General features: G+C 37.8%; 1 protein-coding gene across 1 annotated transcript in view; it reads left to right on the top strand.

Annotated features, from left to right (window-relative positions):
* LOC150082232 (uncharacterized) overlaps positions 1-14,808 on the top strand; it is a 1,008,282-nt gene that overhangs the window by 812,182 nt on the left and 181,292 nt on the right. Inside the window, exon 124 of the mRNA XM_090379191.1 lies at positions 6,933-6,992. Within this exon, the coding sequence (XP_090235317.1) occupies positions 6,933-6,992 (60 nt within the window). The remainder of the gene's footprint in view (positions 1-6,932; positions 6,993-14,808) is intronic.

Here is a 14,808-nt window from a genome sequence, read left to right as displayed (position 1 = left end):
GAACACTTACGAAACACAAATTTAGAGGGAGCCAAAGAACTGTTGCTAATATTTTATTTCATATGGCGCACTGTGCATCAGGAGCATCTTTATTTTCAATACATGTAAAGCGGAAATTCAAATAACTGTCATTATACTTTCGTTTTGGTCTGTTATTAGTTGGTTCTTGTTTTTTCACTTCGGATTTTTGGGGGAACAAAAGGCTGCGATTGTTTATCCTCACTTTGAAGTGTCACAATATTGTGTTCGTTTTCATCGACCACAGTTGCACTACTAGAAGTACTTTCTTCTCGTTTTAAAGTTCCTTTTTTCAACCACAAATCCATGGTCATTTTTTTAATAATAATATTTCGAAATACTAATTATAAAAAAAAAAATTATACAAGGAAGTGAGTTTAGTTATGATATCGGTTCGCTTCCTCCTCTCCTTCACCCGTGTACCCCCAGGCTAAATCGCCTACGAAATAGCATACTAGATCACCACATTGCTACTTTTTCGTAGATGTCATTACCTCTTCGCATACTTCTCTATGAAAAGCCCGCGAAAATAAAGTGTTCCGCGGTCTATTTGATTATTAGTCTGTGCCAGTATATTAATAACCAAAAAAAAAAAAAATTATCTTAAATATTATAATGATACAAAAGTGGTGTACACTACAAATATGCAAAAAAAAAAAAAAAATAATGATAATAATAAAAATCTGGAGTGCGGATTAGTTCCTAAGCTATGGAGGAATTCCTTTTTTTTTAAACTAAAGTACCAGTTGTTTGTAAAAAAAAAAAAATCCTCGTTTTCATTTGACTCACCTTCGCAGATTTTAAAGTCATCAGAAAACAGCTCTCATTTGACACCAAAAGTTCTGAGCGTTGTTCCCAGGTCACTGAAGTAAAGTAAGGGGCCAGAGAAAAGGTCAGCGGCACACTGCAAGAAATAAAGCAAAGGATGAAGCCGTTCGAGAACAATCGATTTGGTATTGAACAACTTAATTATATACTCAAGTAAATGTGTAAATACTCTATAAAACAACTTATAATGAAGCTCTACAGTGCAGATGAATCAAAAGCTTGGCTATGTCTAAGAAAGGAGAATTAATCAGCTGATCCTTGTCTAGATTAGCACCAAATGCGAAAATAAGGCCAGATTGGAGCTCATGAATCCCAAATTGAAAGTCATGGATGAACGTATGACTGGCGTTCAAAGAAAGTGCATCACCTAGGCATTTTACATTTCTAGCCCATTTTCGCGATGGTATGTTACATTAATGACCAGCATCACAAATATAAATATAAACAAAAGATATTTATTAATAGTTAAGTCAAAGCTTAGAGGGGAACAGGTATCCTGTGTGTTATCAGACACTCAGCCTAAAACACTGATGGATCCAATATCTCTCTATTACAGAAGATTTAGGAGAAGTCCGGTTGGCCTGCCTCCCTAAAATCCACTCATGCACACCTTCTCGATGGTAAGCCCTGTTATGTCACTTAGGTGGCAACGAACGTGTAGAGTGGTTCTCTTGAAGACGCCTGGTCAACGTGAAGAGGAAAAGACCAAACCCTCCAGCAATGAGAACACAACAATACAAATGGCCCTCAGTCCCCAGCAGCTTTCACTCTCCCTCTTACGGCAGCGAGAGGATCAGAGTGGAAGCAGAGGGTGCTAAGAATCTCTGGGTACGACCAGGCTGCCATGCATGGAAATTGAACTTGGCCTGTTATAACGTACGATCACTCATCGGTGAAGACAGGATATTAGAGCTGGAAAAGGAATTAGAAAATGTGAATTGGAATATCATCGGTTTGGCTGAAACAAGAAGAAGAAATGAATCACTTATAAGTTTATCAAGTGGAAATCTGCTGTACACCAATGGAAACAGTGAAAGGAGTGAAGGTGGAGTTGGGTTTCTGGTCCATAAAGATTTTAAAAACAACATTTTGGAATTCAAAAGTACATCACCAAGGGTGTCAAGACTAATACTCAAGATTTCGAAGAGGTACAAGCTAAAGATTATAATGATTTATGCACCAACATCGAGCCATGATGATGAAGAGGTTGAAGAAATGTACACTGAAATTGAGAGTCTTCTAGATGAGCAGAAAACCCACTACACTATTATTATGGGGGACTTCAAGGTTGGAAAAAGGCAAAACAGCGCAGAAAGAGGAACTATAGGAAATTTTGGAATTGGTGAAAGAAATAAAAGAGGTGAAAGACTTGTGGAATTTGCAGAATCTCAAGGAATGTCAGTAATGAACACTTTTTTCAAGAAAAGGGTGAACAGAAAGTGGACATGGAAGAGTCCAAATGGATTAACAACTAATGAAATCGACTTCATCCTCACTAACAGAAGATATATTGTGAATGATGTTACCGTCCTGAATAAGGTAAATGTTGGAAGTGATCACAGAATGGTAAGATGTACACTTGATATAGATGTAGGAAAGGAAAGGAAAAAACTGACTCGAGTAAATAATACAAAGGTCTTTGAAATAACAGAGGAGAAGAAAAAGCAGTATGTACTGGAACTTAAGAACAAGTTTGAGCTTCTGCAGACTTCTCAGGACCAAGATATCGACGAGGAATATTACAACTTTCTGAAAGTGATAAAGCCCAAGAAACCTATAGGGAAACAGAAATCCAAAGAAGAAAAAATTAGTCAAGAAACACTTGTCATGATGAACCAAAGACGACAAATGAAGAGCAAGAAAAACACTGACAGGGAGAAAATTGAGTATACTGAGTTATGCAAAGCCATTAGAAAGAGACTCAGAGAGGACATAAGAAGATTTAACACAAGAAAAGTAGAACAAGCATTAAGGGAAAACAAAGGATTTAAATCAGCAGCCATGAGCAGTAATACAGAAAAACAAATGATACTGAAACTGAGGAATAGTGATGGTGTACTTATAAACAGCAGAGAAGGCATAATTCAAATAGCAGAAGACTACTATAGAGAATTATACAAGGAGCGAGGGAATGATACCAGTAGTGGGGAAGATGAATTGCAAAGTAGCAACACATACTACATACCCAATATTCTTCCTGATGAGGTAGAACATGCATTGAAGAAAATGAAGAATCGGAAAGCCCCTGGGGAAGATGAAGTTACTGTAGAGTTGTTAAAATTGGGAGGAAGAGACATAACACAAAAACTGGCAAGGCTCTTCACAAAGTGCATTAGAAAAGGTGTGATGCCTAAGCAGTGGAATAATGCAATCATAGTTTTGCTGCATAAGAAAGGAGATAAATCAGAAATTGGAAATTATAGACCAATCAGCTTGTTATCCCACATCTACAAGTTGTTCACAGGGGTCATTACTAACAGAATAGAAAGAATATTTGATGAGAATCAACCAAAAGAGCAAGCTGGCTTTAGGACAGGGTTCTGAACTATGGATCATCTTCAAGTAATGTCACAGCTAATGGAGAAAGCAAATGAATATAAAACACCATTATGCCTTGCATTTGTGGATTATGAAAAGGCATTTGACTCCATACAGCATAAGGCAATGTTTCGGGCACTGGAAAGACAAGGCATAGATACTCCATATATTATGATTTTGAAGAAAATATATGAGAGTGCTTCATCCTTTATCAGACTAGACAAAGACAGTAGCAAATTTAAAATCGAGAAAGGAGTTCGACAAGGAGACACAATATCTCCGAAGCTGTTTACTGCTGCCCTTGAGGAAGCTTTCAGAAGATTAGACTGGTCGCAGAAAGGAGTCAACGTGAACGGAGAGTACCTAAACCATTTACGATTTGCAGATGACATTGTGGTCATAAGCCACGATCCCAAAGAATTAGAGGAAAATCTTAATCAGTTATGCACAGTTAGTAAGGATTTTGGACTAAAGATGAATATGGCTAAAACAAAAGTAATGATGAACAAGTATGCCACGGAAAGGGAAATAATGATTGAAGGAGCAGTAATTTAAAAGGTGGAGTCATATACTTATCTGGGACAAGTTATTAGCTGGAATAATGATAAATGGCTGGAAGTCAAGAGAAGAATAAATTTTGGATGGATAGCATTCAGGAAATATAGTCACATACTGAAGAGCAATATCCCAGTTTGTCTGAAACGTAAAATAATGAATCAACGTATACTCCCCACCATGACTTATGGAAGTGAAACTTGGGCACTCACCAAAAGAATGGAAGAGAAGCTAAGAACTACACAGCGAAGAATGGAACGAATCATATTGGGAATCAGACTGTTAGATAAGAAGAGAAACACATGGATTAGGCAGCAAACTCAAGTAAAGGACATTCTTATCAAAACTAAAGAACTAAAATGGTCTTGGGCAGGACACATAGCTCGAAGACATGATGACAGATGGACTAAGAAAATAACAGAATGGTACCCAAGAGGAGCTAGAAGAAAACCTGGAAGACAAAGGCGGAGATGGATAGATGAAATTCATGAGTTTTTGAGTAGTAAATGGATGGCCAGTGCTCAAAACAGAAGGAACTGGAAAGTTGCTGGAGAGGCCTTCATCCTGCAGTGGATTGAAAATGGCTGATGATGATGAAGTCAAAGCTAAGTAATATTTGATAGGTGCTCTCAAAATATACCAAAATGAGCATTTGCAACAGTTTTGGTAAACACAAAAATGATGGCTGAAATGTTATCAGAACATCTCAATTTGCTTCAGTTTATCATTTTAAATGGAAAACAAAATGAAAAGTTCACCAGGTGCAAACTAATATTTAGTTGAACTGCCCTGGCACTGATGACAGCAGCATACCGCCGAGGCATTGACAAGATCAATTTCTGAAGATAATCAACTGATAGTTCGTGGTTACAAACACGAATTATGGCTTCCTGAAGTTCACGAATTTCTTTGGTTTCTTTCTGGCAACTGCAGATTCTACACGATGCCAACAGTTCTCTATAGGATTCAGGTCTGGGATGTTTCCTGGCCAGCTAAGAGTTGTAATGGATCGTTCTTCCAACCATTTTTTCACCTGTAACAAATGTAAACACATTGCTGTCGAACCTCTAATGCAGAAATGAAGCTAAAGTAACTACAGAAGTGCCTACTTACACTTTTCGTCCGATGACAAGGAGCAGAGTCGTCCTGAAAGATGCAGTTACTTGGCAGGTTGAAATGGTCTCTAATGGTTGGCAGCAACCATTGGCATTTACGGAACCTTTTATAAACTGCAGGTGACCTACTCCGTGATAAGAAATGCACCCCAATATCATTTGGCTGGTAGGGAATTTCACTGTAGACACCACGTCTACGGCGAGTCGTTTGTCTCCCATCAGGGCCATGCAGGTTGAATTTCTTCTCATCCGAGAAAATAACTGACTTCTACTGCTCGGGGGTTCATTTTACATGCTCTGTATACCAAATTAATCGCGCCTTTTTCATTTTTTGTGTGAGGTGGGGTTTTCTCTTAGGACGACGGGCTACAAGTCCATTTTTGAAGAGGCATCTTCTGACTGTTATTGCACTTGCTCCAACTCCTGTATGTTCTTCGCATTCTCTTTTCAGCTCAGACGAAGAAGCTTTACGGTTTTTAAGGCACAAACGCTTCAAAACGCTTTCCTGTTTTGGCGTAGAGACTCGTTTGCGCCCGGTTACTTTTTTTCCTACCAGCAGAACCAATATTCTTGAGTTTGGAAAGAAATATACTCACTGTCGACTGATTACAAGACATTTTATAAGCAATATGACGGGTAGAACATTTTTCCTCACCTAAAGCAACAATAGCACTCTTTCTTTGTGGCGTGAACTGCACGTAACTCGCTATCCTGACACAAGCAAGGAATGACTGTAACTCTTGCAGAGCATGCTTATATAGTTGAAAGCAACAGCTGATGCAATATTACGTCATCACCTACGCGTCTCAATCTTATCTGATGCAATCTGTAATAAATATTGCCATATAATTACGTTATTCACACGACAATTACAATTTTAAGGAGTGATGCACTTTCTTTGAACACCAGTGTATATACAGAATCTTAACATTTTTCGCCCTCGTGGGTAGCATTGTTGGTAGAATCGCCATCCTTTCCCCCATCGCTTGAAAGAGACCTGAGTTCGAGTCCTGTCGGTGACGTGAGGAATTTTATGGGCCATTTTCACAACGTGGCTGAGTTAGTCCGTCTCAGGCGAAAGCTGCATGTTTTTTCCTCCCGAAACTCGGATTTCCAACAAACAGAAAATCGATCACAGAACACACGCAATTTACGGACAGTATACACGGAGATATATGGTCTTTAGTTGTTGATGCTCCTAAAACCGTACTACAAGTGACATTTTTTGCAGGTTTTTCCACTCAATCGGAGCCATAAACAATTTAAATTTACCGAAGATTATTTTCAGTGGAGTTCGTGTTGTTATTGTATTACTGACAATTGTGGCGTATGAGTGGTCTTTTGAATATTAGCTTCTCATTCCATTCTTTTTAGATATAAGCTATGCATGTGCATTTAACATGCTTTATTGTTTTTTTTTAACAAGGTAATATAGGAAGTAATGAGAATAAAATATATAAGCGTAATGTGTAAATTAGCTTCATTCCTTTAATTGTAACAAATTTTTAAATAAGAAAGACGTGTATATTAAAGGGTGGTGGGGAGAAAGGATTACTTATATTTTGAAAAAATTCATTGAGAAATTACTTTGTTGTTAATTGCTTATTTTCATTGCAGGATTTCAGCAGAAAACGAAGCTCAGTGAACATAAAAATAAAATTTATATCAACAGACTGCTGCTGTGTTTTATTTCACAGGAAACATGATACACGCACAAGTACAAAATCTTAAATTTACCCGAGCAATTTAATGTGCCTAATTTGTGCTTTCTTTCAGGAAAAAGTGAGGTAAAAATCCTCATAACCTTAATATAGACATTTATTTTAGGCCAAGTATAATTTCGATATCCAACTCTAATGAACATAATTATTTTTATAGAGTACAAGCCTCGAAAACCAGACTGGGCCGTATCTTTAGACAGTAAAAAGAAAGAACTGGGTGAGTAAACGGTTTCTCTTTATGAATTAAGAATTAAGTTTTAGCAACACAGCAGGTCTGCCATCCGAGATGTTGAAAATTCTCTGTCAGCCGCAGAGAAATCTGCGAATTTCGCGCAGTCCTGCTTTAAAATGACTTTAATACAGTGTAATCTTGATTATCCATATGCTGATTATCTGTTTGGTGTACAAAATAACTGCAGACATTAACCATTTGCTTCTTCACTACTTAAAAACGCAGTTTTTAAGTAGTGTAAATTGTAATTAACACTTGCCCACCTACTAAGGGGTGGGCAAGTGTTAATTACAATTTAGGATTTCCAGACAGTTTTTTTCAACCCTCTTTTTTTATCTTTTTTTTTTTTTTTTTTTTTTTGCGAAGAAGAGTAGTATTGATTGTGCTTGACGAAAAATCTCATTTGACTCACTCCCACAACTGAAGTCTGAATAAACACACTCTTGTCTCATACCGTTCGCTCATGTAAACCATTACACTTTGGCCTTGGCGTATACAAAACTTCCAAAATGCTCTTTGTATCATTACATTCTGTAATCCAGTGCTTCCTAAACCTGGATAAATTACCCAAAATTAGGTAAAAGTAGTTTTTTTTTTTGGATAACTGAATACACATTAAAATTTACCGTAAAAGTGTAGAAGTACTCTGAAGAAAGTGATCAGTCAGTGTGCAACGATACTCTAAAACAGCCTAACACGTACGAGTATTTATTTGCTATTTAATAAATATGCCATACGCTTGTTATTAGATTCAATCATTTTTTCCGTACTCGCATGCACGTGGAGAATTGACAAAATACGTCTACCGCCCCGCCTCAATTAAATTGAGTGAGTGTAGTCGTCTATTCTAAACTTTAGGTGCAGTGTGTTGCTAGCTGTGGCGGTGTGAGGTATGTATCACGCTGGTTGTGTTTATAACTCGTACCGTACACATTTGGAAAATGTAATCTTCGTTATATTATTTTAGTTTATTTAAAATAATATAATGAATATTCAAATCCTAATTTTCATATTTTTTCTTACCCAGAATGAGTGCTACCAAACGTCCTTTCTGCCAGATTTCATTGAGCTAGGTTTCACCTATATCGAAGATAAGGGAGTCGTGAAACCACAATGTGTTGTGTTGTGTGCTCTGTCGTTCTATGCAATGAGTCATTGAAAAAGAGTACCATATGAAGCGGAAACATCCAACATTGTTATCCAAGCCTCCATCATATTTTCAACGTTTAGAAGGGATTATAAAGAAGCAGCGACTTACTAACAAGGATTCCAAAGCAATTAATCAAAAGGATGCGGTAAAAGCAAGCTTTGAAGTTTTTTACCTGATTTCAAAATCAAAGGTGCCACACACAATAGGGGAAACGCTCATCCGGCCAGCTGCTATTCGCATCAACGAAATAATGTGTGGGTCTGACCAAGCACGAAAAGTGGCAGCAGTACCATTGCCCAATAATACCGTTAGTAGCCGAATTGAAATCATAGCTGGACACATAAAGGCAGAACTTCTTCGCCGTATCATTTGGAGTGGTAAGTTTGCTATTCAACTGGACGAAACCACGGATGTCTCCAACGACTTGCAGTTGATGGTCTACGTCTGTTATAAGTTTGAAACCACGATTAAACAAGACCTTCTTTGCTGCAAGCCTTTGAAAATGACCTGTAAAGGAATTGACATATTCCACGCTATTCATGCATTTTTTAGCGAAGAAGGTTTAACGTGGGATTCCTGTGTGGGGATTAACAGTGATGGCGCTCCCTCAATGTTGGGTCAGCGTTCAGGCTTTATAGCTCATGCAAAGCAACACAACCCCAAAATTCTGTCAACACATTGTATGATTCACCGCCAAGCTCTGGCCATCAAAGGTCTTATTGCTGAACTAGAGGAAGTCATGAAAAATGTCATTACCATAGTGAACTTAATCAAGGCAGGCGCTTTAAACACGAGCTCTTCAGAACCTTGTGTTCCGAAACTGATTCATTACATAAGAACCTCGTATTCTACGCGGAGACCCGTTGGCTGTCAAGAGGGAATGTTCTGAATTGCTTTTGGGTGCTGAGGACTGAAATTAAGATGTTTTTGGTTGAAAAGAAGCATGCTCTCGTTGAAAGAATTTCCAACATGAAGTGGTTAGCTCAGCTTAGTTATTTAGTTGATATTTTCTCCAGCATGAATGCACTTAATCTGCAACTTCAAGGAAAAAAGGAAAATACGATTTCTGCAGTTTAAAAAATAACAGCGTTTCAAGAAAAGCTCGAGTATTGGCTAAAAAGGCAGAACAACATAAAATTGCATCCTTCCCTACCCTTTCTTTGTTCTTGGAGGATGCTGATGGGATTGATGTCAGTGAAATCAAGGATGACGTGATCTAACAAAAGTATCTTTGCGTTTCAAGAAATACTTTCATGAACTAGAAAGGTATATCAGTGGATTGTAAACCCATTTCTGTGTGACTTGACTGAAATCCCCGATAGTATTAATGGTTTTGCAGAGCAAATGATGGAGCTTAGGTCAAACAGTCAGTGCAAAATGTTATTTGAAGAAAAGAAGGACCATTTGGAGTCTTTCTGGTTAACAATTCACGATGAATATCCTGTGGTAGCCGGAGAGGCCGTGATGCAATTATTGCCGTTACCTACATGTGTGAAGTAGGATTTTCCCCTCTTGCCTTCATAAAGAGCACAAAACGAAACTGTTTGCTGAACCCCGAATACGATGTGAGGCGTGCTCTGTCTCCAATTGCTCCCAATTTTGCGGAACTAGTAAATAAGTTGGAGCAGTGGTATTATACTCATTAGCTGGGACCTGGGTGATGAAATATTCATGGTGAATAATTACTAAATTTTTTGTGGCTGCTAAAATGTTTAGAGATGTTAAAAATAAAGACATTTCATCAAACATATTGTTTGCTTTCTATTTTTACCGATTTCTCTTCACTTGTCATATATGTTTTCTGTGCAGTTAGTGTTTTACCTACATTGGGTAAGAAGGACTTTCTGATAAGCGGTTTTGGGTAATGAAGGAAAAAGTTTGGAAAGAATTGCTGTAATCTGATGAAGACGTATACATTTCACTAGGTCTCTTTCTAGTTGCACTCAATGTGATCTTCGAAGCACACTTTTTAATAATTCATTCAACTCCCCTCCCTTGGTGGTTTGGCCAATTGTTAAATGATCCTTCAACTGAACTTATCCTAACCACCCTGTTTTTAAGCAACGATCATAAACTCATTTTGTCAGAAAGAAAACAGGCAGACATCACAGTTGCATTAGTCTCTACTAAAACTAGCAATGGAAATAGGCAAACATTTCACCGCTATTAGGAGTCCACCAGGATTACCTAGGTCAGCTATAACATTTTTTGCATTTACTATTTCTATAACGACATTTACGCACAAGAACTGTTGTTATTTTGCTAGTGATATACCTTAAAAGTACTGTAATGTATTATATTACAGCAGTATTTTGTAAATATTTGCACAGAAATCCAATTACAATACCATCGTGTGGGTCAATTGTAACATGATGCTTTATTATAACAGATAGAAACGGTTGAAAAAATTAATATACCATAATGGTTACAGCAGGAACATCGAAAGATGCTCCTGCTTTAACCATTTTGGTCAACTACTTCATTGTTCCTGTGTCCCTTCGCATTTTAAGCACACACACATAATTAATTAGAAGTATATAATTACATTAAAAAAAAGAAAGAAAAAAAAAAGAATCAGAATTGAACCCAGTAATTACTGTTTCACCACAATATATCGTCAAAATATCTGTAACGCTAATTTTCAAATATCAGTGCCCCTTCCGTCCTTTTACCAATAGTCACCAATACGGTTTTATTCCTAACAATCCATCCTTTCCAATTTCACCGTTTTTATACACTTTATGTATACTAAGATTTATTATTCATCCTTATGGTTTTTTGTCTGAATAGCTGCTTAGCGCCCTCTGTCTGTCTCTCTCTCTCTCTCTGGTTGAATTAGAGCATGCGTTTCTAAATCTTGCGAAGCCTTCTCTCAAGTTAAGATAAAAATCTTAAATGCATCGACATATACAGTACAAACATTGCAGGGGTCAACTGTAACGTGTTATAATTGTATCCGAAGTAGCATTATATTTCGTCATGTTAAAACTATTTGTATTAAACCTGCAAATTCTAAGTATTAAAAGAGGAGTAAATTTTTTAACCTGCTTTAAAGTAATGGTAACAAAAGAGACCTTTATCGGCAGCTCAAGAAAACAGAATGTCACTTTATGCCATACGGCATGCATCTTACAATTGAAAGTAAAATCCTTGCATATCATAGTTAACACAACACGAGAGTGCATTGGTCAGACATTTTTGGCCTCTATGGCAAATAAGTCGGGTGAGAAATTTGAGGCATAACAATTGATCCCGATCTCCCCTGTGCCCATACAATTATAAAAATAAAAATAAAAATATGTAAAACTGTTACATGTCTTAAAGATTGAATTAAAAACTTGACAGCATTTCCACACCCAAATTTCCAGGAGACGAAAATATACAACCCTCCCCTAAATCCGATTAATTCAGCCACGTTATGAAAAAAGCATGTAGAAATTCCTCTCGTCATTGAAGGGATTTGAACCTGAGCCTTTTCCACCCAGTGTGGGGAGAATGCTTATAAGAATTGTGGTATCCACGAGGGCTGCCCTTGAGATGTGAAAAAGCACAAATTCTCGTTAGAAAAGGCATAACTACTGGACTATATAATAAATAAGATCTTTATTGTAAGGTTCACCGGTACACGCAGGTACCACGACCCTACAATACCTTTCATGGCATCATGCCAGTCCATGAAGGTCTATTATATAAACTGGAACAAATTAGGATTAATGGATAAGCTAATTCAAATGGATATACCCCAGGGTGGACCAGTGTGGCAAGTGGAATACCTCAGGGTACAGTGTTGGGCCGTCTGTTTCTTATTTTCCTTAATAACATTGATGAAGGAATGCAGGGAGGTTATCAAATATTTCTGATGCTTTATAGTTAGGACCAAAAGTTATAGTTAAAGACCAAAATTACCCCACTTTGCTTTAATTGCACAAGTCTGAAAAATGGCAACTGAAATTTAATGATTTTGATCATAGTTTTGCACCTAGGGAAATCTAGGAGTTACAAACTGGAATGGAATCCTTTATTCCACACTCCACTTTAAAATATCGTCCTGTATCTAAACCTTGGTTTTCCAATAAATTCGCTAAGACTGTTCAAGGGAAGAACGTTGAATATTGTGATTGGCTTGTTTCCAATTCTTCAGTTTCAAATTCTGCATACACCAGAGCTCGCAAAATTTGTAAAGCAGTTATTAATCAATCCAAACTAGATTTTGAACAGGCTAAGAGTAGAAAACTTGCTTCTTGCCCTAATGGTAGCCGAGCATTCTGGTCTCTTGCCAAAGATATTGGCCGCAACTTTTGTCCATCTCTGCTCCCGCCTCTGTCAAAACCAGATGGTTCTATTGTCACTTCAGCCAAGGATAATGGGATGCTAGCATCCCATTTTTCTTCCAACTAATGTATTAATGATCTTGGTAAAACACCTCCCACAATTCCCAGCACACTCCATTCAATCCCTACTGTGGTCTTCCGTCAAAAGTATTTTGACGAATCTTGATGCTAAGAAAGCTCCAGGTCCTGATAGTATTTCTCCACTTGTTCTCAAAACCTGTGCTCCTGAACTTACTCCTGTTCTTTGCCGCTTTTTTTCACTTTCTTATTCCAAAGGTGTTTCTCCTTCTGCTTGAAAATTTGCTCATATCCAGCCAATTCCTAAAATGAGTGACAAATCCCTCCCATCCAATTATCGTCCCATTGCAATTACTTCTATTCTTTCTAAGGTAATGGAGAAATCAGTTAACCACCCAACTCTTAAACTAACTATAAACCTTCCGTCTGATCAACGATCGCCAGTATGGATTCCGTTAGTGTCGATCCACTGATGATATTCTGGCTTATGTCACCCATTTGCTCTTAACATCTCAAAGGCTTTCGATCGTGTTTGGCATAAAGGTCTTCTGCCCCCCTCCCAACGTTGTTCTTTCCCCCACTTTTTTTCTCTTGTATATTAATGACCTCCTTCCATTGACCGGAAATCTTATCCATAGTTTTGCTGATGATAGCACATTGAATTCCACTTTGCAGTTTGAGAAACCTCGCCCTGCTCAATCAGCTTCAACTTCTCGAATATCCGCAACCAATTCCTTAAATTCCGATCTCCGGGTAATTCTCCAGTGGGGCAAAGACAACTTAGTTGATTTCAATCCTTCTAAAACTCAGCCCTGTCTTATATCTCGCAAAAAGGATTCTTCTGCTCATATGTTTATCTTTGGTGACACTCTTGATTTCTAGGCAAGATGATATATCTCTTTTGAGGATTACCCTGACTTCTAATCTCTCTTGGCACAAGCACATCACAAATAATGCTTCCTCTGCATCTGAAAAACTCGGTTTTCTCGTTCGCTGTCGGCGTTACATTTCTTCCAAACAGCTGTTCACTCTGTACAAATCGCAAATTTGCCCTACCATGGAATATTGTTCCCACATCTGGGGCGGTGCCCCCAAAATCTCTCTCAGGTCTCTGCATTCCATTCATAAGAGGGCAGTTAGGTTAATTTAATTAATGACTCATCACTAACAGAGTCTCTCTACTCTGTCTCACAGACGTTCTGTTTCTGCTGCATGTCTTTTCTACAGATTCCATGAGCACTGTTCTTCTGAATTGGCTCTTATAATTCCCGCTCCCGCTTTCAAAACAGTCCGAACACGTGCTGCCACCAGCCAACATCCATTTACTGTCCAACTTCAAACTCACAGAACCAACTTTTCATCTTCCCCATTTATTCATTCAACTGCCGTTTTCTGGAACAACTTTCCTTCATAAGTATTTCCTGAAAATTACAGTCTACAGACATTCAAGTCTAATGTCAACAAATATCGTTTTTTTGTCTTTCCAACCCATGCACGGTACTAAGTACTATAGGTTCTAATACCTCTCGTGTTTGGAAGTTTCATAAAAAAACTAGGGGAGTGAATTAAAAATGGTTTAGGACGAAAAAAGACTTAGGGGTGAAAATTCAGTCAAACAAAATTTTCCATGCGAAGTAAACAAGCGGCTAGACAGAAAAGTGGTGTCTTTTTTCTGATACACGGTTCCTTCTCAAGAATGGAAAATATGTCATTTTCCCTTGTATAAGACGATCGGGAGCCGTCATATAGAATACTGTGTTCAGATCTGTAGGTCACACTAGAAGAAAGACATCGAAGTTCTAGAAAGAGTTCAGAGAACTGCAGCCAGATTGGTAAGGGATAATAATCGCTGTCCATATGAAGAACGGTCATAAGGTGCGAAGCTTGATAACTAGATAACTGGACTGCAAAGCTTAGCAACTAGGCATCTTAGGCGGGGGATATATATGGCCCTGAAGGGAGAATGAACGACGGAGATATATTTTCACTAGTAGAAGAGAGAAAAACCAGGGAGTATGCAGATAGAAAATTTTGTGTTCCAAAAGATCGCATTTCTGTCTTTGATTTCTTCAAACCAAAATATCAACGGATGCCACTATAAGATTATTTTAAATTTCAGTCTTCACGATGATAAACCACGTATTGTCTTTTACGTTTCATTAATTTTTAGACGTATTAAAGGAATTAAAGATGACATTCAAATGCTGTACACATTAACTATAAACTTAACGTAAAACAAATCGCTTTCATTTTGCTATAAATTACCAACGGAATCTACAAGAATGGAAATCTCCGTCCTTAT

Source organism: Mastigoproctus giganteus, chromosome 8, assembly GCF_048544385.1.
Source record: "Mastigoproctus giganteus isolate SK-2022 chromosome 8, ASM4854438v1, whole genome shotgun sequence".
NCBI lineage: Eukaryota > Metazoa > Arthropoda > Arachnida > Uropygi > Thelyphonidae > Mastigoproctus > Mastigoproctus giganteus.
The sequence above is the reverse complement of the archived record's forward strand: the minus strand, read 5'-3'. Positions and strand labels throughout refer to the sequence as shown.